General features: G+C 32.2%; 1 protein-coding gene across 1 annotated transcript in view; it reads right to left on the bottom strand.

Annotated features, from left to right (window-relative positions):
* Nucleotides 1-18,215, bottom strand: part of LOC140438644 (cholecystokinin receptor-like) — a 38,440-nt gene extending 20,225 nt beyond the window's left edge. The window contains exons 1-3 of the mRNA XM_072528299.1: nt 18,089-18,215; nt 15,906-16,103; nt 2,372-2,545 (exon numbers count right to left, since the gene is read on the bottom strand). Coding sequence (XP_072384400.1) covers nt 2,372-2,545; nt 15,906-16,103; nt 18,089-18,215 — 499 coding nt within the window. The remainder of the gene's footprint in view (nt 1-2,371; nt 2,546-15,905; nt 16,104-18,088) is intronic.
* Between the last annotated feature and the right edge of the window lie 8,755 nt (nt 18,216-26,970).

Here is a 26,970-nt window from a genome sequence, read left to right as displayed (position 1 = left end):
TTATTTAATCTACTCGTCATATTGACTGACTATTGATTAAGTCGTTTGTACTACTCAAATAATTGTTTGTTTGTTTTTTCATATACACATTCGTTTATATACATTATGTTTTGTAGCCTTAATTTCTTGAAGGCCTGAAGATGCTGTTAGAATTTGTAAACAGCGAACAGCTCTTTCTCATTTTTAACTTTAATAAAACCTATTACGGATTGTAAGTAAAAGACTTATTTCCCAACATTCAATAAATGGCTAAGTTCAATTAAAGGTAATACCATGAATAAAACTTTCTATTACTCTGGTTATAATGATCCGGTTAATCGTTACTGAGTTAGAAGACAAATACAGCAGTGCTGTCATATGCTTTGTGCCATTTTTTGACCAATGCCTAGTTTTTCATTTATCCGAAAAGCCAATAAATAATATTATCATTCAGACTTATTTTCCTACGGCCGATAAACCCATGGAGGAGATGGAAGCGTGGTACGCCGAAGTAGAAAAAAATATAAAGATGACCAAAAAACGAGACCTTACTTTTATCTTAGGTGTATTTACCGCTAAGTTGGGCAGAGGAAAGGTTTCTGGATTAATTGGAGACTTTGTACTTAGAATAAGTAACGACAGGGGAGAAAGAATGACCGAATTCTGCAAACAATACAACATGGTAGCGACAAATACATGGGTTAAATTACATCCTCGCCGATTATACACTTGGACTTTATCACAACATAATGCAAACACAGTAATTCCTAACCAAAGATTAAATATTGAAAGATGAAATATTGGTCAAAAAGTTTTGGTAAAAGTTCGCGCAAGATGGAAACTAATAAAGAATCAAAAACCTCAAGACAAACTAAACATTAAATTATTAAAAAACAACATACAATAGACAGTACATAAAAAAATTTAAAAAAAACTGTAGAAAATATTGACTTTCATATATTTCCCGAGTCTGATGACGTAAACCTCCCGTGGAAAACTACGAGTATTAAAGAGCAAGCGAACAACGTTTCTATTCATGCAATTGGTTATACAAGGGAAAGTGGAAGAAAAAATGGGAATGGGAGATGATACACGTCCTAGTTGAAAAAATTTAAAGCAGAAGAGAAGAAAAACAACAATAGGTCTCTTTGGAACTGCTGCACACAAAGTAAAATAGAGCATGATGATGACCATTCTCCTTAAAGAATGAAGGACATGAATAAAAGCCATCTGCTAGGACCATTGTCATTATGTGTTCTAAATATACGTTATAGAGTATTGGAAACAGTACGAGTCCCTGTCGTACTCTTGTCTTTATTTCTGTTGCTTCTATCTATTAATCTCCCTTCCTGATTGCAAATTAAATGTATCGTGTTTTTGTTCTAACAGCTCTATCTTTTCACACTGTGTTTTTACAAATTTTCTTTGGCCTTTCGTATAATGGTTCTACTTTGTCTGTGAATATTTTTGTACATTATTTTGTTGTATGATTTTTTTCTTTCTCCATGAGTTACAGTATACTGTCATTTATCCAACTTTTCCGCTTCTCTTTCTTTCCTATTAGATGGCCAACTTAACATTAAAAAAAAGACTGTTTACAACATGGCTGCAGCCAATTCTAAAGTTCTTTTGTTGTAAACCTTTCAGGAAGCTGACCAAGAGGGCGGTGACCAACTAGATTAGATAACCAAATTCAGAATTCAGTTGGCCACTCATTCTGCGGAACTCTTAAAGCAGCTAAAGACAGAGACCAATTGAGAATATTTCTTAGGAGTATTGGAGAAAATTATAATCTTCAGTAAGAAGGAAACTACAAGAGGCAAAGATAGAGAAAGAGAGTGAGAGAGCGAAAGAGAGTGAAAGTAGCGTGAGATAACATTAAATACATAGAATATGAATATATATTAAAATATAATATATAATAAAACATACAGAAGTTAGAACACTTCACAATTGTATATAGGTATATAAAAACATATAGTTAAAACTTTTATAAGTGTCGTCAAAATTTATACAGTAGCATAACGTTTTCGATCTAATCAGATCATCCTCAATGCCTTATGTAGTTGAAGCTAACAATGAATTTGTGGCTATGACATCCATATATGGGTTCACATCTTTCCAAAATTAAATTATATGGTGACTCTAGGTCGATGACATTGGATAAAATTTAATACTTAAGGAGCTACATGTCTCCCTTCTCGGTTTTTAACACGTGGTTCTTGTCAGTTAAAACGACACAGACCAACCTAAATACAATTGTGAAGTGTTTTAACTTCTGTATGATTTTTTAAACGATGGTATACAGCCAACTATTGGGATTTTCTTATTAATTTTTATATTATATAATATTTTACATACAGAATTTTATTCTAATGAAACTATTACATACCATTTCCTCGTGTAGTCTTCTCAGTCTTCATTCCCTTACAAAGTGTTATTGTAATTAGCGAGTATGTCACTGCCATCACCATAAGCGGTATGACGAGGAGAATTGCGTCCAAAAATAAATTGTATGCCTTTTCACAGTCAACTGATGACCAATTTTCTCTACATTTTTGATTACCTGAAATCAATTGAGTTAACCATTAAAAAATTATAATGACCATATGTTTTCTTCGTGTTAAATATTGTCACGCTACTACCAAAAATTAAATTAAATATCTAGGTTATATAGCCTTATAAAATTATTTAATTTCTTGTGAAATCCGCCTACATGATTTTTTAGTAGCTCAACGTCTTTGTTCAGTCCCAAGTCTGAATAAACAAGGATGGCACTTAGGTTAGGTTTGCTTTCCATATAGGGCAAAGTTATAGTTTCTATATACTATGCTATACTATATATATATACTATATTTGAAACTATGCTATAGAGCATAGTTTCAAAACTAAATGATCAATAAGAAGGTCACGCTGTCAGTAGAAAGAGGTGCAGGGACTGCTTTGTAAGCATTGTATACAACTTTAGATATGCTAATAAACGTTCAGGGGGATCCTAAAATATGTACAAGAAATCTAGCAATTGTGGTATATTAAAAAAAAATAGTATAATCTATTTTGCATAAAAATGATTTTATTATAAATAAGGAATATAATCATTTCTTAGTTCGTTGTCTATAGTCACATTCTGTTTAAATAGTAATTTGCTTTTTCATCCTGATCAAATTCCAATCCGCACTGGATAGAAAAACTCCCTCAAAAAAATTAATAACTGCGAGGGTTTGGTAAAAAACCATTTAATTGGTTATTTTTTTATTATACCGGTAGGATGACTGGTAACTAATATCTTGAACCTTTTCAAAATCAAACTACAATCTTAAATAAATTATTTGTTTCCAAATATGAACGTATTCTTCCAAAAAGGTACTGCGCTCAAAATTCTCATAGATACGTTAGGCAATATGTTGAAAACCGTTTTTCCTCATATATGGATTAATCTTCTTCTTATGATTCCCTCTCGAATTAGTGGATGTTGGCGACAATTCTGGCATACTCCTCTCGGTCTTGTGTGGCTCTAAATGGTGCATAGGCATCGAGGTTTGTCCAGTCACTTATGTTTTTAAGCCATAAGTATTTTTTCTTTATTCTTTCTTCCGATGCCCGTTTTCCTTCTATCTTCCCTTTCATAATAAACTTTAAGAACTGGTACTTGGAATTTCGAAATATATGACCCAGATAAGCAGTTTTTCTTCTTTTTATTATTGGCAGCAATTCTCGTTCTCTGCCCAATCGATTTAATACTTTGACATTTGTTGTGTGATCTGTCCAGAGAATTGTAAGTAGTCTTCTAAATACCTTCATTTCAAAGGCCTCCAATCGGTTCATCACATTGGCCTTTATGGTCAGGTTTCTACACCATATAGTAGTATGGAGTAAATGTAACATTTTACAAAACGATATCGAAGCGTTAAGTTAAGGCTGCTGTTGGTTAGCAAGGTTCTCATATTCGTAAATGCTGTTCTGGCTTGCTCAATCCTGCTACGTATCTCTATGTCTAAATCTAGATCTTCAGTTATCCAACTACCGATATACTTATCTGAACTTGGGGACCTTTTGGATGTTCTTATTGTTTACTCTTATATTTAATTGCATATTTCGTATTCTACTAACCACTATTACCTTCGTCTTGTCTATATTATTCTTCAAGCCCAGTCGTTATCATTCAGTGTTTATTCTATCTATTAGTCATTTTAGCGCTTTTTAGCTATCAGCTATTATGACTGTATCATAAGCATAGCGAAGATTACTAATAGTCTGTCCGTTGATTTTGATTCCATCTATATTGTCAGTTAAGGCTCTATGGAAAATCCTTTCAGAGTATAGATTTAAAAGGAGGGGTGACAGAACACAACCCTGTCGTACACCTTAATAATTTAACCATTATTTCATCCGTTAAATTCTTTGTATTTAAGAATTTTTGATATTGGTCTCTTTTCTTCTTTATTTCTTGTTCTATTTCTTCAAACCAATATGGAAGTTTTCTTTTATTCTGGACTTGGTATCCAATGGCTTCTGTTGCTGCCTCCTGGATACACCTTTTTATGTGACTGCAATGTTTTTCATTATTATTAAATTGTTTATTTCCCAACTTTTGATTTAATCTATTTCTGTATAATTCTGTCACGCTTTCTTGTTCTAAGCTGATTAGTTTATACCTCTTCTGTATTTATTTCTCCCTTTCATTTTCTTCTATTTCTTCTCCATAAGTGATGATCACTTTTACAGGTAGCTCCTCTCAATACTCTTACATCTTGTACAATGATATTTGTCTTTTGTCGTATGATTGTGTAGTCTATGATTGATTTTAACCTTCTCGTATTTTGCGTCCATTTGTATTTGTGTATGTCTCTGTGTTGGAAAAATCCATTTGCAACTTTCATTTCATTTTTTTCGCATAATGATATTAGTCTGGCACCATTATCATTTACGTGGTTCTCTCCGAATTGACCTATAACTGCGTTATGGGGTTTTTTCCAGTTCTGCTGTTTAAGTCTCCCAAGATGATAATTTCTCGAGATCTGTCGACTTTTGCAACCTCTAAATTTAATTTCTCAAAAAAATTGTCTTTATTGTCTACTGGTGCGTTATCATTTACTGAATATACACCCAAGATTGTACATTTGTGTCCTCTAATCATAAGGTTCATTTTTATCATTCTCTCGTTTATGGCCTCCCAAGTAGTTATGTATGTCCTTAGCTGCTTACGTATTAATATGGCAACACCATGTTGAGCTCTTTTTTCGTTTGGTACCCCGCTGTAGAAGTGATCATATTCTCCTATGTTTTCTGATCCTTGGCCCTTTTGTTTTGTTTCGGTGATTACTGTAATGTCCAATTTCAGCTTACTCATTTCATACATTATTTCATTTATTTTAGGTCTAAAACATTGCACGTTCCAAGTTTCGAAATTCATACTTCTTAATGGGGAGTTAGCTCGATGCCTCAACCCCCGACTTGTAGGGCCAGGGTTTAATTTTGGTGTTTTCCTTCTCCTAGACAATTTTCTTTCACTGCAGCTCTAGAGCATCATCTACCCTTCGTCTGTAATTCTAGACAAGGAACCTCTATAGGGTGCTATCAACCGGGCTAGTTGAACCCTGGTTTTTTTAGAGGTGTTACTCCTCTATCACTCCTCTTTTATCCGGGTTTGGGACCGGCTGCATCGGGTATAGAGCTATTCATTTCACCCCATACCAATACAGGCAGAGTTTCTCTGTCTCTCTCTATTTATAATTATAATACTTCATTTTTCAGTTCTGCTAGGCTTAAATAACTTGTTTATAAAATTTTTATTCCTCTATCGAAGAGTCACTAACATCACTATCATGAAAATTGTTTTAAATTTAATGTTAATTACAGTCAGTGAAGTTTTGACAATTTTTTATGTACATTTTTCAAATTATTCATCTGTTTTGTCATTAGCGTTGTTTGCTTGGAAAATAATTTATAGACCTAATAGTACAGTAAGTTGTTGATTTCAATATAATCTAAACAATTTCATTTAACCTTTTCTCCGCTATTCGTCGTTCAGAAGAAGGAGGCAATAGTTAATTTTCCTGTTATTTGTTTTGACCACTCGTTACATTGGATAGAAGATGATTCCAAAGATTCATTTATCGATTTTAGTGGATTTTTTATATAATACTCTTGCATGGCGTCTGTTAAGTATCTGACTAAAGGCAATGTCGATTGCAAACATCTTACTTTCATGATTAATTTGAGATGATTTTAAATTTATATTTTCTTTTTTTATTTCATCTTTACAATCGGAATTGCTTAATTCTTTCTGCTGGTCTTTTTGCAGAATAGTTTCGGACACAAACGATATTTCTGAAGTTTAAACAGGTGAAATTGTTGTAAAGATTGTAAATGTTTATGACGATTGTTGCAATTGTTCTCCATCTCCATTTAAAAATTTTTCCAACTTTCTTTTCATTTGTTTTGTCATTATATCTTGATCTGCTTTTTGTTTTATTTTTAATACCCGCTTAAATTTTTATAGGAACTCATTTTAAAGACTAAGTACTTAAAAGAAAGAAAAAAATGATCTTCAATTAAATTTATTTTACTCAATATCACAATCACAATATATGGTATTTTATGCCATAAATAAAAATTTACATTTGTTTTAATAATTCAAAGATATTAATTAGTCCAATTACTTTTTCTTAGAAGTAGCAGCTTTTCTTGCCTTTTGGTGAACTTGCCTTGGCGGTTTTTGGCTTAGATGCCTTTGGTTTTTTCGTAGAACTGCCTTTATTTGATTTTTTTTGCTTTGGTTAGTGATTTTACTTTGGCCTCTGCGGAAGTCGGAACTGGGAATGAAGATGACGCAGTTTTAGGAGCTGACTTCTTTTCAACTTTCTTTGCTTTGGCCGGCTTTTCTCTGTCTTTGATGGTACTTCTTTAGCCTTAGTCACTTTCTTTACAGATTTTGCCTTTTCGCTGGTAGCAGAATGTTTGGCGGCGGTGGCATTTATTTTCGGTTTAGTTGTTCCTCCAGCTTTCATTTTACTCCTTAACTAGGCTTTGTAGATCCAGAACACGATGAGATAGACGCTAACTTGAAAATCCTGATGCTCGTTTTTCCTTTGCTTGCACGAACGATCCAGTTAGCAACTGCAGTTTTTAAATATTTTTTGATGAACGGTGCAACTTTTCCCGCATCTACTTTGTACTTTGCAGCGATATATTTCTTGATAACTTGAAGATAAGAACCACCTCTTTTTGGATTTTTGCATTCTTTTCACTTTTGAATAGTAAAGGTGTTTGTGGCGTTCCAGATTCCGATGTAGCCGAAGTGACTGATGAATGGTTTTCTATATTTAGGAATTTCACAAAGTATAAACTATGAATCCAAAACAATCTATTTGCAATCAAGTCTAGGACTTAAGTCTTAATTGTACAATTTTCAATCAAAACTCACATAAGATACGATACGTACCATTTAGGAGAGTGATTTAAATAGCTACATTTGACTTTTTAAACTCGATAGGCGTGAGATTCTAACGTATTTACATACATGGACATCGACACTTGCGGGTGTGGACGCATAAGCACGATCGTCCACACTTGTAGACTTAATCAAACAACGATTCGACATAATTAATTATAAAAACCTAATTTTCGGGCCCCAAAAATTACGGGCCCCAGGCACGTGCCTAGGTTGCCAGGCATTAGTCCGCCCCTGTATGAGTGAATTGTTAAATTAAAGATAGGATAAAATTACGGTAAAAAAAAATTACGTTGAAACTTTTTGTGTAAATTCATTCAGTCAACAAAGTTTAGATCGTAATAGACAATAGATTTACGAGATTGGGTAGAATTAAATGTTGTATGAATAGAAAGTGTTTCCTTTCAAAATTCAGGGAAAAACCTTTTTGAAATTATTTTTTAATGAGAGGATTATAAAACTGCGTTTAACCGTATTCAGCTATTGTCTTGTCAAAAATGGAGAAAGTTTTGAAATTTAATTTATGCAAATGCTATTGTTGGGTGTTTATTGAAAACAAGAAAATATTAATCAGATTGATTTCGTAGAAAGTGGAAACTCTATGTGTTTGTTTGAAATACTAAATGATGAAATGGTTGACAATGGAGAGGGGACGAGAAGTTATATGTTCGATGGAATTTTGAAAGCAGAGAAAACGACAGTCTGTTCCTATTCGTAAAACAGTAACATCTAAAACTAAAAAGAGATTAAATGCCGGTGAATTTAATCTCTTAAGTGAAGTTTTGGTTAGGACGTGACATCAAGATTCGTTTTTGAGAGCAGATCCAAGGGAGAACTTAGCTAGCGATTTGACAAGAGAGTATTCGAATACAGAAATTAAAAGTTAAGCGGTTTATTAAAATTTGAGAACAATATAAAGTTGTTTAAATCAAATTTATAAAGCTGTTTGTTTTTATAAATTATGTAAAGTAATATAGGTTATATACAGGCCGGGGAGGAAGCACTACATGCGATATCTGCCAACAGAACGGACGGGTGGTGCAAGCTGGTCACGAGTCTAGACATGAATCAAAACAGCAGACGCGCTTGGAAATTAATTCGGAATCTTGGCAACAATCCCGCTGCCCTGGTACCCAATCTGACAAAAGTCACACCCGATCAGATAGCCCATCATCTCCTGACGAATGATTAGACGACATCAAGGAAAAACAAAGTGAGAGTACAACGAAATATCGACGAAGACGAGGATGTTCTAGGTACGTCCTTTTGTCTGGAGTAGATGGGAGGTGCGATTCACGAAATGAAAGATAATAACGCGGCTGGCCTAGACTATATAGGAACAGAACAAATAAAGCACTTTGGACCAAAAACTCTAGAGTGGCTCATAAAAATGATGAACTGTTGCGTCCGTACATTTCAAATCCCCAAAATCTGGACGAAAGATAGAGTGGTGGCCCTCTTAAAAGCAGGAAAGGATCCGGTTGATACAAAGAGTTAAAGAGCTGTCTCTCTTTTGTGTCACCTTTTTAAGGCGTTCCAAAGAATGATACTGAACCTGATCGCTGAATCTGTGGACACTAAAATTATTCCTGAACAAGCAGGATTTAGACCCGGAAAATGCTTCTGAAGTCAAACTCTTAATCTTACCCAACATATTAAAGATGTGTTTGAACGGAAAGAAATAACAGGAGTAGCGTTCATAGACCTGACTGCCGCCTATGACACAGTTAACCCTCAACGGCTGCTGGTAAAACTCTACGAAATTAGAAAGGATTTCTGACTAACAAGGTTAATGAAATGTCTTTTCCAGAATATACGCATATAATGCAATGTAACGCTCCAGTTCAAGAACAGTCGGTAGAGGGATCAAAAAAATGGACTCCTACAGAGAAGTGTCCTCGCACCGATGCTATACAACATTTACACCAACGACCAACCCAAAAACCAGCAAACAAGACAGTTTATTTGTCCTGTGTTCGTGTGTCTTGCATGTACATAGGTTTCATCAACATATACAATTGACTTACCTTCGCTTCTGTAATATTTAATTTTGTCCAAATATTTAATGCGTAGAGCATGAATATCATTACGTCGATTATCTTTCGTTTTTTCATTTAAATCCCAAATCTTTCACAATTCTGTAGAGAGAACTCACACTTCCAGTCCACTCGTACACCTTTTTAAGCCTTTTCTGCAAAAGCTTCAGTGATACACGATTCAGTCTCATGCAAACGACGAATGGTATTTCTAATGAACTGTTCGTCATACTTCCTTAAGTCTGTCACGTTTGCTTTCCTTTTAGCAAGTGTCGTAGCTGGGAATTTTAGTGTATTATTTGAATCTACGTTTGTTAACAAAGTATTAATTTCTCAATATCTGTAAAAGTTATTATTATCCAGCTTGCGGCAAATGAAAAGATCAAAGAAGTACATTAATTTTGTATCTCTTTTCCTTTGGGAGAAAATGCAGAAATACGTCTATTTTTAATTTCCAAGGCAAACAATTTGTTTACTACATTAAAAATTAGAATACTGCGTGGACGTCTAAGTTTTAGTGCTATGGAGAGAAATTGCCATAATTAAGGTGAACGAATGGTGTAAGTTGAAATGCCATGAGAGCATCGATATGATGCTAGAACGAATAAGACTGAATAGAAGAATAAACTTAAGAAGCTCAATACATAACTTGGGCCGTATAAGGTCCCAGGGTAATAAGGTTTTTGTCGTGACACTTAAAAACTCAGGATACTAAAAGGATTTTTTGATGTATAATACTTATACAAACATATTGTAACCATTTCCTGCCTGAAATTTGTTGATAATTTTTATTTATCAACAAATTAGTGTAAAAATGTACTTTTTGGAGTTTTTATTTTACCATTAAAAAACATAAGGTTTTGAAGGTTTAATGGCATCTTTTAGAACATGCAAATAGCTTTAATTTACAAAAATTTCCATACGTATTTATTGTTTAGATAAAAAAACAATATTTTTAACTATTGCAAAAATTGTTTTAATGTTTTGAAATTTTCCTTAAAGTTGGATCTTGTAATGGTTAATATATGATAAAAATTTCAAAACAATTCCTAAAATTTTTTAAATTGTATTCTATTTGTTTATCTTAGAAAACTGTTTTTTGTAATAACATAAGTCAGAAAAAAATGCAATTAGAACAATTTTTCGGTTTTCAAATAAAAGATTAAGTCTTTTTTTTTAAATATACCTATTATTTAATTTCAAAAGATTTTTTTGAAACGCCAGGCTTGAAAATATTCAAAGAAATATATTAAAAAATTAATGGAGGATTGATTGGTACATCTTCGCTTTTGGTATTTTTCACAAATCAAGTAATTACGCAAATTGATTTAACTTTGTGGGTTTTTTTGGCTAAATTAACCAATATTTTTATTAGTTAATTTTAGTTGTAAAGAATACCTACTGCATGTGCTTTAAAACAATTAATAGATGTATCTCCAACTATACCTGAGTAAATCGATATTATATCTTTTGTTATGGCAGAAGAATCAAATTCAGAAAAAAAAATCTTATATTTTGTCAAATTACAGACATCTCTTGTAATTCTAGACATTTTCAGATCAATATGATATTCTGAAGTGGAAAATGAAAAGCCGCAAAACATTTTCATATTATTACAAACTTCTATCATTGCCACCGAACATGCAATCTATTTAAGTGATTGAAAGGTGTTATCAAATTGATGAAATTTATTCATAAAACCAAACAATCCAGGAGTATTTTTATCAGTTCTTTTACCGTAAATCCACAGAATATCGGTGTTTGCAAGACCTTTTTGTCTTTTTGTCGAATTTCAACAACATTTTTGTTTCCACATTCTAGTTTTTCTTCTTTTTCAGCATCCATTTTATTTTTTTTTCTCTCACTGCATTTATTTTCTGTATATGATTTCATATTAATATCGATGTCAGTCTCTTTATCCAAATCTATATCGTCATTTGCGATAATAAAAATCTCTTCTTCACTAATGGTCATACACACACATACATAATCGTTTCTCTTCTACCGTTAGGTGTCGAGGGCATTAATAGTCAAATCTTTATAAATCAGACAATGTCGTTATACCTAATAGTAAATCGTTATTTGATACATGTACAACAGGTGGTAGTAGTTATGCTATAAAATGGAATAAAACTAAATTTTTTTAGAAAATAATAATTTTTTTTACATTACCATTACCCTAGTGTTTGTGGTGTTTAGGTTCAGTCCATATCCATCACACGTTGTGGTAATCCTATTAATCAGATGTTGAAGTTCTTTGTTACTATTAGCAACGACCACCGTATCACCCGACTACCTCAAATTATCAGTATTAACGCCATTAATTTGGATACGTTAGGTAATTTTGACCTCCTGAATCCGCAACTAACATTAGTTTTTTTCTGTTACCTTCCAAGTTTTTGCAAATCAAGATCTTATAAAAATTGCTTGATTATACGAAAAGTTTACATATAAAATTAGAAAAACGGTTTTTAGTGTAAATATATATGGCACAAACAGTCATCCAAAAATATTTTAATAGAATTCTGAATTGTGGCAACACTGTAAAATTACTGGGCTAGTGCAATACCGCGGCTGCAACTCTCCCAGTAGTAAATAAACGCCTCAAAATCAATTAGTGCTATTTATTTGTTATTCTATTCTTTTTTCGAGCTATGCAAAGGAGACATTGTGTTAATAATGCAGACTACTTTTGTTATATTTGTGGCAGTTTTGTGGTTGCAAAACAAAGACATAACATAACCTTATTTATTCGTAATGCGTATCATGCCTATTTTGGAGGGAAAATAGGAGAACAAGACAAATCTTGGGCACCACATATTGTATGTAATGTTTGTGTAGAAGCTTTAAGAAGTAGGATAGAAGAAAGAAAATCCATTGAGTTTTGAAGTTCCCATTGTGTGGCGTGAGCCACAAAACCATTCTGATGATTGCTACTTTGTTCCTGCGATTTAAAGTGATTTAATTGTAAAAATAAAAAAAGTATTTTATACCCGAACCTAAAATCTGCTATTAGGCCTATTTCTCATGGCCCTGATGTACCCATACCTATTCCATTAAAATAATTAGAGAATGTGTTATCGTCTGATTTGGAACAGTATGCATTTAAGTCCACAGATCCCGATGTTACTTTTGAAGCAGAAGAAGGTCCACAACTATTTAATAATCAAATGAAATTAAACGATTTAATAAGAGACTTAAATCTTCCCAAAGATGCCTCAGAACTTCTAGCCTCTAGACTTCGTGATAAAAATTTGGTGGCTCCAGGTACATCAAACAGTTTCTATAAAAATCGAGAAAAGGACCTGAGTCCATATTTTACTCAAGAAGATTCTTTAGTACATTGTAACAATGTCTCAGACTTAGTTATTAAGCTAGGAGCTGCCTCTTATGAAAATGAAGAATGGCGAATATTTATTGACTCTAGCAAAAGTAGCCTAAAAGGTGTTTTACTGCACAATGGTAATACACTGGCTTCTGTTCCGGTCGCTCATTCTGTTCACCTTAAAGAAACATACGAAAACTTGGAACTTCTCTTAGGTAAAATTATATACCAAGACCATAACTGGATGCTTTGTGAAGATCTAAAAGTTCTGTGTATGCTACTTGAGCAACAGCCAGGTTATACTAAGAATCCTTGCTTCAGTTGTGAATGGGACAGCCGAGCACGAGATAAACATTGTACCCAAAAAGAATGGCCTACAAGAGAAAACCTTACGCCAGGAAATAAAAACATAATTTACAATGCCTTGGTTGATCGTGAAATAATCTTATTGCCTCCTCTGCATATAAAATTAGGTTTGATGAAACAGTTCGTTAAAACAATTGACAAAAACGGAGAATGTTTTAAATATTTTTGTTCAAAATTTTCCAAGTTGTCCGATGCAAAATTAAAGGAAGAAGTTTTTGTTGGTCCCGACATTAGACTTTTATGCAGAGAGGAAAACTTTCAAAATTCTATGACGCTTATCGAAAAGAAAGCGTGGACTTCATTTAAAGAAGTTATCAAAAAGTTTTTGGGAAATAAGAAAGTTCCAGACTATAAGAACATTGTCACACAAATTCTACAAAATTTTTGTATTCTAGGATGCAATATGAATTTACAAGTACATTTTTTATTAGCTCACCTAGACCAATTTCCAGGAAATCTTGGAGCTGTTAGCGAAAAGTAAGGAGAACGTTTGCACCAAGACATTAAGCAGATGGAAAGACGTCATCAGGGTAAATGGAGCGTATCCATGATGGCAGACTACTGTTGGATGCTACAACGTGATAATCCTAACAAAATTTATAGAAAAATTTCAACCAAACGCAGTTTTTTGATAAGAAGGACAAGATTTCATTAAGTTTTGCATACAAAATATGTAGTTTTCTTTATTTTGAGCATTACTCTTATTTTTAACATATATTAATAAATGTATTTATAGGCACATTTAGGGTTTTTTTTATTTTTTAATTTGCTAAAATATTTTACGTGATAGAAAAAATTGGTTTGCTGATTTGGAATCAGCGCACCAAAATGATATAAAATCACTTGTCAAATATAAAACATCCTTTAAAAAGTTTTTTTTTTGTAAACCTGTGTAATCGCTGTTAAAACAGTTGTAGTGATAAAAAATTATAATAAATTTTATTACTCCAGTCGTCAGAGACAAAAATGCCACTCAACCTCCAAAAATCATACGAACAAGCTGAATTTTGCCGAGAATATTAATTTCGAGATCCCAAAAAAGATGCAAAAAAGTTTATCACTTTTACCTCCGGGCATCCCCCTAAAACAGGGTAACCCCTCGCAGTGGGTAAAAACGCACCTCACAGGGGGTAGAAACGCAAAAAAATCGATTTACCAAGAATCCATACGCCGTAAAAAAAATATTTTAAATAAAGAATTAGCTGAGATAAGTTTAAATAAAAATGTTTATTAAAACTTTTTCTGTAGAATGTACCGTTCTCTCACAAACAGCGCTTGAGACGACCGTCGGTTTTGAATTTCAGTTTCGCGCGCGAAATCAATGCTCAATACAATCTATATCAGCTAGACGGTAAAAATTCGATATCTTTTGATTCAAGTAACCTATCGACAAAAATCAAGATGATTTTTCAATGTAAAGAGTTCAGCTTTCCTATGCATTTTGTCGCAAGTAAATGGGATTTTATAAAGGTGGTAAATAAATAAACCTGGCGCAATTTTTGCCATTTTTTATGATTCTCAGAAGATCGACACAATCTTTCCTTTTTATTGACTGACCAATATCACGTTTTGATTAATAGAGCATTACCTTCAAAACCTATAGCGTGAAATTTCAGTTTTAAATATTGGCAACAAATGTGAGGCATTTGAAATATGCTTAAAAACGCTGGATTTAAACTTTTACAGAACAAACAAGTTAAAACATTAAAAACTTTTTTTTTTAATTAAACTAATACGTTTTTCAAAGGAGTCAAACTTCTGCTATAAACTATACACAAAACCGTCTTCTTGGAGGCATTTCCCGTGACGCGATCACAGCAAAAATCGCGACACGTTTACTTATAACATCTTTATAAAAATTGAGTTTTTTCGTGGCAAAATACAAAAACTGCATACGAAAGCTGCAATATTTACCTTTAAAATACATCTTGATTATTGTCGACGGGACACGTGGATCAAAAGATATCGAATTTTTACCGTCGAGCTGATAAAAATTGTATTGAACATTGATTTCGCGCACGTAACTGACATTCAAAATCGACGGTCGCTTCAAGCGTTGTTTTTGAGAGAACGATTCATTTTACACAAAAAGTGCTAAAAACTTTTGTTTAAAATTATCTCAGGGCGTACAGATTTTTGGTAAATCGATGTTTTTTGCATTTTTACCCGCTCCACCCCCCTTCGAAGGAGGTTTTAGGCTGAAGCCCGGAGGTAAAAGTGGTAAACTTCTTTGCATCTTTTTTGATGTCCCCAAATTAATATTCTCGGCAAAATTCTCATTCAATTGATTTTTGTTCATCACTTTTAATGGATCGTGTTTTTAACTATTTTCAAGATACTATCATATCAATTTGAAGTTTGAGCTCAATTTTTATGCTTCTGTATAAGAGAATAAAATAATTGAGGCTTATAAGATGTGGGCTTGTCGCAGTTTACCGAATTAAGTAATTTTATATCGTAAAACAAAGTCAGAGAAACTAAATACCATAAAAACATAAACATTGGAGTGCACGCGTGTGAGAAATTCGAAATATGTTTGTGTAATTCTATAAGTTTGTGTAATTATTCAGGGAAACATAGAAGGGAAACGTGGTCCTGTCGGCAACACGACACTCTCGTTGCGGACAAAAAGTAAAGATCACGCTACAGGTCGCTAATGTTATTGGATATATTTTCATAGACTTGTATTCATTGGAGTAGATTAGATAATCTTTCGTTATAATTTCTGTCAATTATTAATACTTACCCAGTCGTGTTGGTTGTAACTGACTAAGAACTGCAATTGGCATCATACATACAATGCTTCCAATCCAAATCGCTAATATGAGCTTATATGCATGGCTGAGGGTTTGCCATCTTAATGACCTTAAAGGATGACAAATGGCGTAATATCTCTCCACTGAAATCGCCACCAATGTCCATACTCCCACAGATACTGAACAAGCTGAAAATAATAAAAACTATTACGATACAATTCTATTAACACTATCAGATTATCGGAGATTGGTTGTACAATATCGAAGTGTATTCTAAGATAAAATTTATTATTTATTTTTAAACAGGTAATAGAAATAAAATAAAGTTTATTTAATGCATCATCAATACATCGCATAGAGTAAGGTCCTGACAAGAGTTGTAATCAGTACGTTTGTCTCGGCTCTTGATATTTTTGTGTTTAATTGCAAATATTAAAAGTTATAAATTACAATTTACCAAGTGTACCAAGATTATTTAAAGCTGTAAGTTTTAATATTTATTATTTGTTAAACTTAAAATCGCATTCTAAACTGGATTTAGTAGTTTTTTGAATGGTTCATCGATTGTAAATAATTATAAATTTATCAATAATAAACAACAACCAGTGTTGTTTTTTGCTGAGGCAGAGAGGTACTATATTTTTGCTACTGTAAAGAATAACAAATTGGTATGTCATCGGATGTTACCATACAGAACGTCTCTTCAAAGAGCAAATCTTATTCCTTGGCAGCATCACAGCAGAAATTTCCTACTACAGATCAAGCGATTATTTTTAGTGCTATAAATAACGCAGGTCTTCAGGACTATTTAATCACGCTAGGCACTTTAATTAATCCAAAAAATATTTTTTCTCTTCTAGTTTATCTAATAATAGAATATGTATGTATCTAAATAGTAAATTCAGCGTAGATGAATTTATGAAGAAATATGGTTCTATTAAAGTGCAAGGAGAAATCTTGCGAGCTAGACGACTTATAAAGCCTGCTGAAAGGCTAGTGTTATCTTACTTCAGTCCAACAATTTCACATGATGTACTTATCTGAGAATTAAAAGAAATGGGCTTAAATTTCGTTTCCCCTATATTTTCTTAAAAATTGGTGCTACACTACCAGAGTATAACCACATATTAAGCTTTAGAAGACAAGTATTTGTCAGTCCACATCATATCACTATGTCAGATTCTATTGAAATAAATTATGAAAACACATCTTACAGAATTTTCATATCTCAAGACAATCTGACTTGTTATACGTGTATGCAATTAGGCCACATTTCAAACAATTGTCCAAACATCAACAGTATACCATCAACCACTTAGGCCCAAAATTCAACTATACCGAATCCTACTTCTATGCCAAATTCGCAGTCTTCTACCGATATTGATAGCCAATTACATTAAGTTGGGGTAGGTGATCCAAATATTACACATACTCCAAAACCATCTTCAATTCCTTCTATTCCAGAAATTATACAACCGCCTTGTGAAATGAAAATAACTACAATTGCCGATGAGAACATTTTCACTAAAACTTTAACTGTAAAACCTTTGGAACAAAAGGACCCACAAGCTTCACTGGAAATCTCGAAAAATTCACCCTGTTCATCCGTGAAAACAAGCATTGCCGAAACATTATCTTCCCCCATCGAAAATCTAAATTCAAATATCCAATTATTTACTGCCTCACCCATGTCTTACAAAATCAAAACCCAATAAATCAAAAAAATTGAAACGCACAGCACCAACCTCTGATTCTCTTAAATTACTCATGAATGAAAACTCCACATCATTTTTATTAAACTATGATCAACTCATGATGCTAATTGAAAATATCCAAGGCAGTCAATCACCGATAGAAATTGTCAAGGAATATACATCCGATTATCTTGGTCTAATAAATCTGTTAACCATAATATCTTATCCATACATATCCGACAAAACTACGAAACATCGTTTCACCTGTCTTAAAAATAAATTGCAACACTACCGAGGTAAAGATATTACAGAAAGTGAATTATCCTCCCTCGATGCCCCATTTTTAAGGTCTATACTACAGTGGAATATTGATGGACTATTCCATAGCCTACCTATGTTACAAATCATTCAATCAGAATACTACCCAGAAATAATATGCCTACAAGAAACTAAGCTTACTCCTTTCAATATATACTCACCAAAGCAATTCAAATGCTTTCGAAAAGATAGTACGAACACCAATCGCGCTAGTGGAGGAGTAGCAATCTTGGTAAAAAATTCAATAGACCATAAGGCCTTTTCACACATAACAGATCTAGAAGCCATTGAGGTAAATATTTCAGAACCACATAGAAAATTCTACGTTGTAAGTGAGTAAGTATAACACAGGTTGGTATACCTTAGCAATTTTTACTAACAAAACTTTAAATACATAATACAACAATAAAAGAATAATTGTGAAAATTTATTCTTATATTGTTATATAAACTATTTGTAAACTGACCCGGTTGAATGAAATGAAAAGCATGCCGCTTTTCAAAGGCAAGAGAAATTTATTCAAAATTAATTGCTGACTGGGATGATGATGAATCGTAATAAAGTGCAAAGAGAAATAGCTGTATTTTTCTTGGTGAATATTGGTGAATTAAAACCCCGTGAGTTCCAGTTCCGGAGACGAACCTCACAGGTTAATGTGTCCATTACGCCATATAGTTTTATTAAGGCATCATGCTAAGGCTCTATTTCCTCTTTATACTTTTACTTCGTTTTCATTATTTCCATGGACGTGGATTCACGTGTCATTGTAGGGGGTTAACCATTCGCACCTAATAATATAGTTCCTAATAGACAAGATGTGGAAAGTGTTTTAAACGTTGTCAGAAACTTTATCCAAAGAAAAAACGCAAATGAAGAAGCATAAAACTGTTTCACATTTTGAGAAAATATGATAGATAGAATGCTGGAAAATTTAAAGCAGTCAAAATTGAAATGACAGACTTCTTCCAATTACAGAAGTAATAGTTTATGTTTTCCTTGAAAATACGCTTTATACAGATTTACAGAATACAGATTTTTTGTTTTAACGTATTTCATTGACAATAAAAGTAAACAACTTTTTTTCAAAAACGCCATTCAAACAATAGTTAATGTTTTAGAAAACTACATATTCATATGTATGCACAGTATTATTGTTGTTTGATATAACGAGATTGGCTTATAACGAGGTAATTAGTCTGCCATTTCAGTTCTGGTCATAGAGGGAGTCTACTGTATTTAGGAGTCGGCAAGTTATAACAGACTTAGATCAAACCGATAATTTCTTTCATACAAAACATTCCAATAGCCATACTTATTATATTAACATATGAACATTTGTCTTAAGTCCTTAATATAAGAGTTACTTTGTAAATTTATTTCTTATATTAAAAAAATTCAAATATAAATCATAATAATTAATCAAACATAACACAGTTTTTTTCAAATAAATACATGTGTGCAAGCACCCAAGTGACTTTTACTTCCAGTAGTATCTCATACCGATGGTAGCTGTATGGCAACATTTTTTACTAGTAGCGGTTCAAGATTCTACTTCTTCTTCAGGTGCCATCTCCGCTACGGAGGTTAGCAATCATCATAGTTATTTTAATTTTTGAAGCAGTAGATCTAAATATTTGTTTTGAGCTGCATCCATTCTTTCAGGTTCTTGAGCCATGAAATTCGTCTTCTTCCGATGCTTCTTCTGCCATCTATCTTTCCTTGCATTATGAGTCGCAGGATGCCATACTTCTCGCCCCGCATCATATGTCCGAGATACTGTAGCTTTCTTTCTTTGATTGTAAGTTCAACTTCCTTCTCTTTACCTATTCTTCTCAGTGCTTCATTGTTCGTAACTCTATCTACCCAGGAAACCATCATAATTCTTCTATAGGTCTACATTTCAAAGGCGTATGTCGTCTCATTGTGTCTAGATTTACATCTTACACCTAACGGTAGAAAGACTTAGGACTAAGTAAGTAAGTAAGTAAGTTATCTCATTGTGTCTAGATTTAACGTCCATGATTCCACTCCATAGTATAGTACACTGTATACGTAACATTTTGTTAGGCGTACTTTGAGAGCTAATGTTAAATCTTTGCCACATAGGACCTTTTTCATTTTCATAAAATTAGAACGTGCTTTTTCGATTCTTACTTTGATTTCTGCAGTGTAGTCATTAGTTTCTGTTATAAGTGTTCCTAGGTAAGTGTACTTTTTTACTCTTTCGATCTGCTGGCCATCTACTGGTATTATGGTTGTTTTTACAAATTTTCATAAACTTCGTTCAAGATTAAAATGGGTAAATTAAATTGAGTAAGTTAAAACTTACCTAATTCCCCGATGTAAGAATTAACTTAAGTTAATAATCTGATTGAATTAGTAATACATCGAAAAATTCACGACTTTCAGTATGGATACGTCTTTAGTATGTAATTTATAGTGGGTATGTGATCGCGTATGATATTTGGAGAATTTACAGGCGTAATAATTCCATATGTGCCATTCAGATACGTGTTGTAGCGTCTCTCCCCAAGCAAGACAAGTACATGCTCTTCCTTTACCTGTGCACATGCACGTGTTATCCTGTGAACGTTTCTCCCTGTTAGGCATTACATGTCAGGTGAGATGAATAATCTCGTAGGCCAACCCACATCTTGCGTTTTAGAATCAATATAGAGAGTTTTTTAAGAATGATTATTACAAAATGATATTTAGGTATGTAGTTTATCACAAGTATTGTCAGCTCTATGGAGCTTATCACCAAAATAATGGTCGTCAACTGTATAAGAGTCAAAACTTATCAAATTAACCCTTCACCGCATTATGTGCCATAAATGGCACAAATAAAAAAACAAATTTTATGTTTAAACTCAATTTTTGTTTTAGCAGTATGGCCGCCCATATCTGGCACGTACTAAAAGTTCCATTCTTTATATTTATATTTGTTTTTTTTTATATGTGTAATAGCATTTTAAAAGGGTTTTATCAATATATTTCATTTTTTTTAACAATTTACAGTTCGTTTGTTTACTTCTGCTTCTGTTGTATGTTTTCACACAATTGTAAAACAAATGTATTCAAGAACTCAAAGAGCTCAGATTAAATTTAAACATTTGATTTAAAGTTGGCGTGTGTAATTAAGGTCATTGAGTTGAAATATGTTTTGAATGCAATACTGAATAAGTGAATTAATTGTTTGTTGTGTCAAAATATTGAAAGTTATAAAATCAGTAGGTAAATGTATTTAAATTTAGATTAAATTTCAATAACATAATGGTATTTATAAGTGGTTAATCTACATATAAACAAATTACAATAATTATAATATAATATGGGTTAAAACAGTGATTAGAAAATTCAATATAAGCAAAAGCTTCACATATATTTAGATTTGTTTTATATTTTTAAATATTTATACTCTTCACACACGTATTAAAACCTTTTTTAATAGCCATAACTTCTCCTTCAGTAGTGGCAATACTTTAACCATCAGACAAGAAAATATTTACGATTATTATATTTCCTGAGGTAGAAATACGATAGGGTCGCTGAGACTGAGGGTTCATAACGTCAATAAAGCTCTAGAAATCAACAAACAAGGGTAATAAAGTATTTTCGATGATTTACTGTCATTCTCTAACATCACGTTTCGGTATAATAACCAGTAGCATTCCGAAGTAGGGTTTTTGCAGGCAGACTTTTTTAATAACATTTGGAATTTTCAATTTAATGGTTGATATGAAAACGAGTTCGACCAAAAAAGGTTAAACGGGATTGTGATATGTAATTCAGTTAAAATAAAGGGAACAGTAGAGGGTTAAAAAATATTACCTTGTTAAAATTATTTGCGTAGAAAAACTTACTAATAACTATTGTCGTGTAGTAAAAACTGACATTAAAAATTGACATTGTTTTAGCGATATCTTCAATTCAACTGTAAATTTAATTATCACAGTAATTCTATAAATGGTATATTTTATACTTTATAATAAAACAAAATAAAGAAGGTCAAAAATAACAATGAACATATACAATTAGTCCGTTGAGATTCCATTTTTAAGACAAAACAATTTTATTTTTTGATATGTAAATAAGCTTAAGTTCTAGTTTGTAGGGTGGCCACCCTTGTCCCCCAACCGCTATCTTGGTAAAAGGAGTGAAAAGGGAGTTCGTGCTGTGAGTACACGTAAACTCACCACCAATTATCATAAATACCCTCGTATATAGTACAAACTCATCATTGCCATAAAAGTAAGGAGTTTCAAATAGACCCCGAGAGATTGGTAAACTCATCACTGGCCATATACCCCATGGCAGGTATAGACTATAAACCCCTTGCCGCTATAAAAACCTATAAACCGCTAAGATTGGGTAATTTTGACAGAATAAATCTAAAATAGATGTATTAAATGCAAATAAAATTCATTGGTTTTTATTTGGGAATTCCTCAAAATTCTATTGATAGATCTATATATACCTAAAACTATACGCCTAGAAACATTTCTTTTTATTTGTCCTTGTTCCTTTAACATGGATAGTCAGCTGCTCATTACGTTTTGAGCCAACGCCGACGAAAAATGATAGATATCAATAGACTTCGGCATATATGCAAATAAAAATGTAGAAAATATGCGCATAAATATGCTCGTGTTTACCCGAAAATATGCAAATATTTTACAAAATATGCATACAAATAAATAAAAAAATCGTAAAATAGTAACAATTTTATTTAAAAAAAAAGTGTACATAACTAAATATTTCCTACTATTCATTAAGATTTACATTTATTTTAAGTAACTACATCATCATTTTTAAGTATGAATAAACTTATTTAGAATTATGGTAACAATAAATGACCAAGTGGTGTTCAAAATTTTCTAACAAAAACTTGTGGCTTCTGTCTGAGTACATATATTTATATATGGAAAAACTTCGTTCAACATCAACTGATGTAACCTGAGCATTTTTCAAACTAACCAAAACATTTGGTTCTAAATTAATTGTTTCCGAAATATTTCCAGCTAGAACACTGACTACTTCAGAAAGAATATGGTAACCTTTATTTTTTTCCATAGTAGCTTCAAATTTTTTTAAAATATCTTTTCCAATATTACCTCTAACGTTCTGACAACATGACGCTAATTCTTTTATTAATGCTGTACTTTCGAACAATGACAGTTTTGGTGATTCTAACTGAGTAATTGTTTTTTGAACAAAACTAAAATTTGATTTTATAAATGAAAGTTCTTGTTGAAGCAAGTTACTCTGAAAAGTTTGTTTAGAATCCAAAAGAGATTGGGAACTTTCATCTGTTAACGTATCAATTATGTTCTTTATTTTAACAAAATGATCTGCATAAAAATTAGCTGCTTTTAACCATGTTCCCCATCGCGTTAAAATAGGTTGTGGTGGAAGAGGAATGTTAGGTAGCATTTCTTTATAAAGTTAAATTCTTATAGGAGATTTAAGAAATACTTTTTTGACACTGGATATCATGGTATTTACAAGAGGAAACTTTTTTCGTATTTCCTCTGCAACTCTGTTTAATCCATGCGCTACACAAGTAACATGTATTAAATCTGGGAAAAATATTTTTAAATTTTGTCCTGCTTTCACCATATAAGGAGCAGCATCCGATAAAATAAGCAGTAATTTATTAGAAGGAATAGTTGTCGGAAGAAAAAAAGTTGCTAATGTTTCTTGTATAAAACGCGAAATTGTTAAAGCATTTGTTTTCTCAAGTTGCTGGCATGAAATAAGATGAGATTTTGGTAAGGTATCTTCTTTAAGAACACCAATCAATAAATGAGCAGTATACTTTCCTGAGGAATCAGTGGTTTCGTCTACAGATATGTAAAAATAATTATCTGCAATTTCTTCCTTAATATTAATTAACACCGACGAGTATAGCACGTTTACATTATTTCTTCTTAGAGACCGATTACTTGGAACATTAAGTTTGCAATATTTTTTTAGAAACGAACTAAAATTTACATTTGCTAATTTTGAAAGCGGTATGTTTGCAGACACTAATGCGCGACACAAGTCTTCATTAAAAGTTTCTTGCTCATCTAATTTTTTTGAAGTAGATTGGAAACATTTAGCCATTGAAGTTTGATGTTTTGCTCCTATTTTTCCTTTTTTTGCAATGTGTGAAGCAGTTCTCACATGTTGGTCTATCTGAAATTTCTTCTCACATGCTATCTATAAATAAAAATAAAAACCTTTATTTTAACCCAACCTTTAAAATATAAAAATATACAAGGTGTTTTTGGTTAATCAAATAACTGGTTTGGAAAAAAAAAACACTCGCTAAGTGTTTTAAATGCAATATTAATCCACAAATTAGTTTTTGTTACTAACCATTAGTACATCATATAACTTATTTTAAAATTCAACAAAAGTTTTTTTTTTGTTAATTCAATTACAATAAAAATAATTGTGTTTTAGAATAGCTGACTTCATAAAAAAAAAGTAAAGGTGAAAATTTTTTCTAAATACACACCATTGTATTGTACCATGGACAATTTTTTCTCACCAAAGAAAGCTATTTTTCATTTAAAAACAACCTACGGGTACTAAATTTCAAGTAAATACGTTTATTGGTTTTAAAGTTATTGTTGTTATTAACTAAAAGAATTTAATTTTTTTTAATTTTAACACCCTGTATCTCGAAAAGTAAAAAAATTTGACCCCTCATTAACTATATCGTTTTGTTCAATTTTTCGAGAAGTATCTACAGTCAAACGTTGTAAGTGTCATTTGAAAACACCCTGTATGTATGAAATATTAGATATTTAATAGAAAATATTAGATACTTACAATTTTGCCACAGACTGAACAGTAGATTTTTCCCATATCCATAGACCAGCTCTTTATAAGGTTTAATCCAAGTTGAAGCACTGGTTGTTTTAGACATTATAAAATCACAATCTTCCTTTTTGTTACGCACAACGAGTGTTTACGCTTTGAATATCAAAACAAAAATGATTTACAAATCTGAGCATCAAATTAGAAATGTTTAGGTACCTATTTCAATAAACTGGGAGATTTTGGAAAATCCCTAAATTAGGAACAAAACTATTAGCCGTTTACCTGCTGTTAATATACAATAAATTGTAGATAGATTTGGGGATTAGATCATAAAATGCAAATGAGCGAACCCTTAGCGATTATCCAATAACTGAATGCCTCAGTGACCGAGACTTTCTAAGAATGTTGAGGGCTACTTAAATTGATCTTCTTTGAAATTGTAAATGTTTTGTACCTGTAGAGATTACGTACTTAGATCATTTCTTGATTAAAATGACTACAAAATTTTATACAAGAATTGAAATAAATTGGTATGTTTAAAAATTTTCAAATACAGTATAAAAATCTGAACTTTTATGCACTTTATGCAAAATTTTATACAAATATGCCAAAATATGAAATATTTGCATAAAATATGCACAATATGCAAAATATGCAATATGCATATTTGCCGAAGTCTAGATATCAATAATTTCAAATTTCAATTTCGAAAGACTCTAAAATCGAATTGCTTTTGTGGACAATTGCAATGAGAATAAGAAAATTATTATTTACAAAACTGTTAGATACAAACCAAAGTATGTATATAAAATATGTATATTACTTATGCATTATCCTTTTCAGAAAAGTACGGTAATAATAAGTGTGAATCGGTGTAATATTGAAGATGGTGTCGTATTAAAAACTACCTAAATCATGCGACATGCAACATTTCGTATAGCCGAAAATAATTTTTGGTGAACGACCACTTAATTCTAGAGAACTTCGTTATTTTTCTTACTTGACACAATTTCCATGTTTCTTGAACGGTGGTAGAGTGAAACACCCTGCATATTTAGAACTTTAAATCTAAACACAAATGTATGTCAATATTGTTCTTTAAAGTTTGTTAAGAAATACATTTCTCTTACTAGATATTTTTAATAAAAATTCGAAGTGCCAAGATTGGAAAATCATTAAGTATAAATAACTAATTTCTGTGTAAAATTGCAATTGTACTCTTATAATAAGTTTTGCAATACCAGCTGAAGATCCAAATATTTTTTGACTTAACCATAAATGGATCATTTTCTATAATTCAATCAAGTAGTTTTTCACATGAAATGTAAAAATATGCAAAGAACTTTTATAGTTAGAGCTAAAACTTTAAAACTAAGAAAGACTTTATTTTATATAATAAAGTCCAGTTTTCTGAAAATGGCCAGTACGTGTTTATATTTCTATAATTATTTTAGTTGCGGAAAGTATTCTGCACTGCGTCTTGGGTTACAATCACGTAAGCGACCTTCGAAAATTGCCGTCAATTCATTAGCAACTCCTGCAAGATGAAAGCTGAAGAGAGGCCATCAATAATCATTCACAAAAGATTGCACTTCTTCTTTCAAAGAACACATGACAACAACGGACATCTCTTGTATTCGGAGGAATATGAGCAACGATCGTTTTCCTTTTATGTCACCTGTACATAAGACAATGGAAAAGCGCATCAAGCAATACAACAGATGAATTTAAAGACGGACCGCGATAAATGTTTTGTGTTGGATAACGATTCGCAACAAAATATTATTATTTTTGGCATTCTTGAGAATTTACGATACGTGCGAAAGCAGAGGCATATTACTTGGATGGTACATTTCAATACGTTCCAAAATTTTTCGTGCAATTATTTAACATCCATAGCTTATTAAATGGGCATTACTCAATTAATTCGTTGCTTCGAAGAAGTTGGTGTCAGTTTAAGTCCAACAAGACTTGTGGCTGATTTCGTAATTGCCGTTCGACGTTTGTAAACCGAATTGGGTGTTTATTTCACTTGACTCAAAGTTGGGTTCGCAAAATCCAAAAACTTGGTTTTGTAACCACTTACAAGAGGGGATATTCAGAACGAGTCAGCGGTTGTTTTGTCAACGATTTCATGCGGATATCCCTAACTTGCCTATTTATGAAAATGGCCGATTATATGTTACAGAACTACGTAAGTAATGAGTCTATTTTCCCACTATCTGTTTGG

Source organism: Diabrotica undecimpunctata, chromosome 4, assembly GCF_040954645.1.
Source record: "Diabrotica undecimpunctata isolate CICGRU chromosome 4, icDiaUnde3, whole genome shotgun sequence".
Lineage (NCBI taxonomy): Eukaryota > Metazoa > Arthropoda > Insecta > Coleoptera > Chrysomelidae > Diabrotica > Diabrotica undecimpunctata.
Note: the sequence above shows the minus strand (reverse complement) of the source record. Positions and strands in the feature narration are given on the sequence as shown.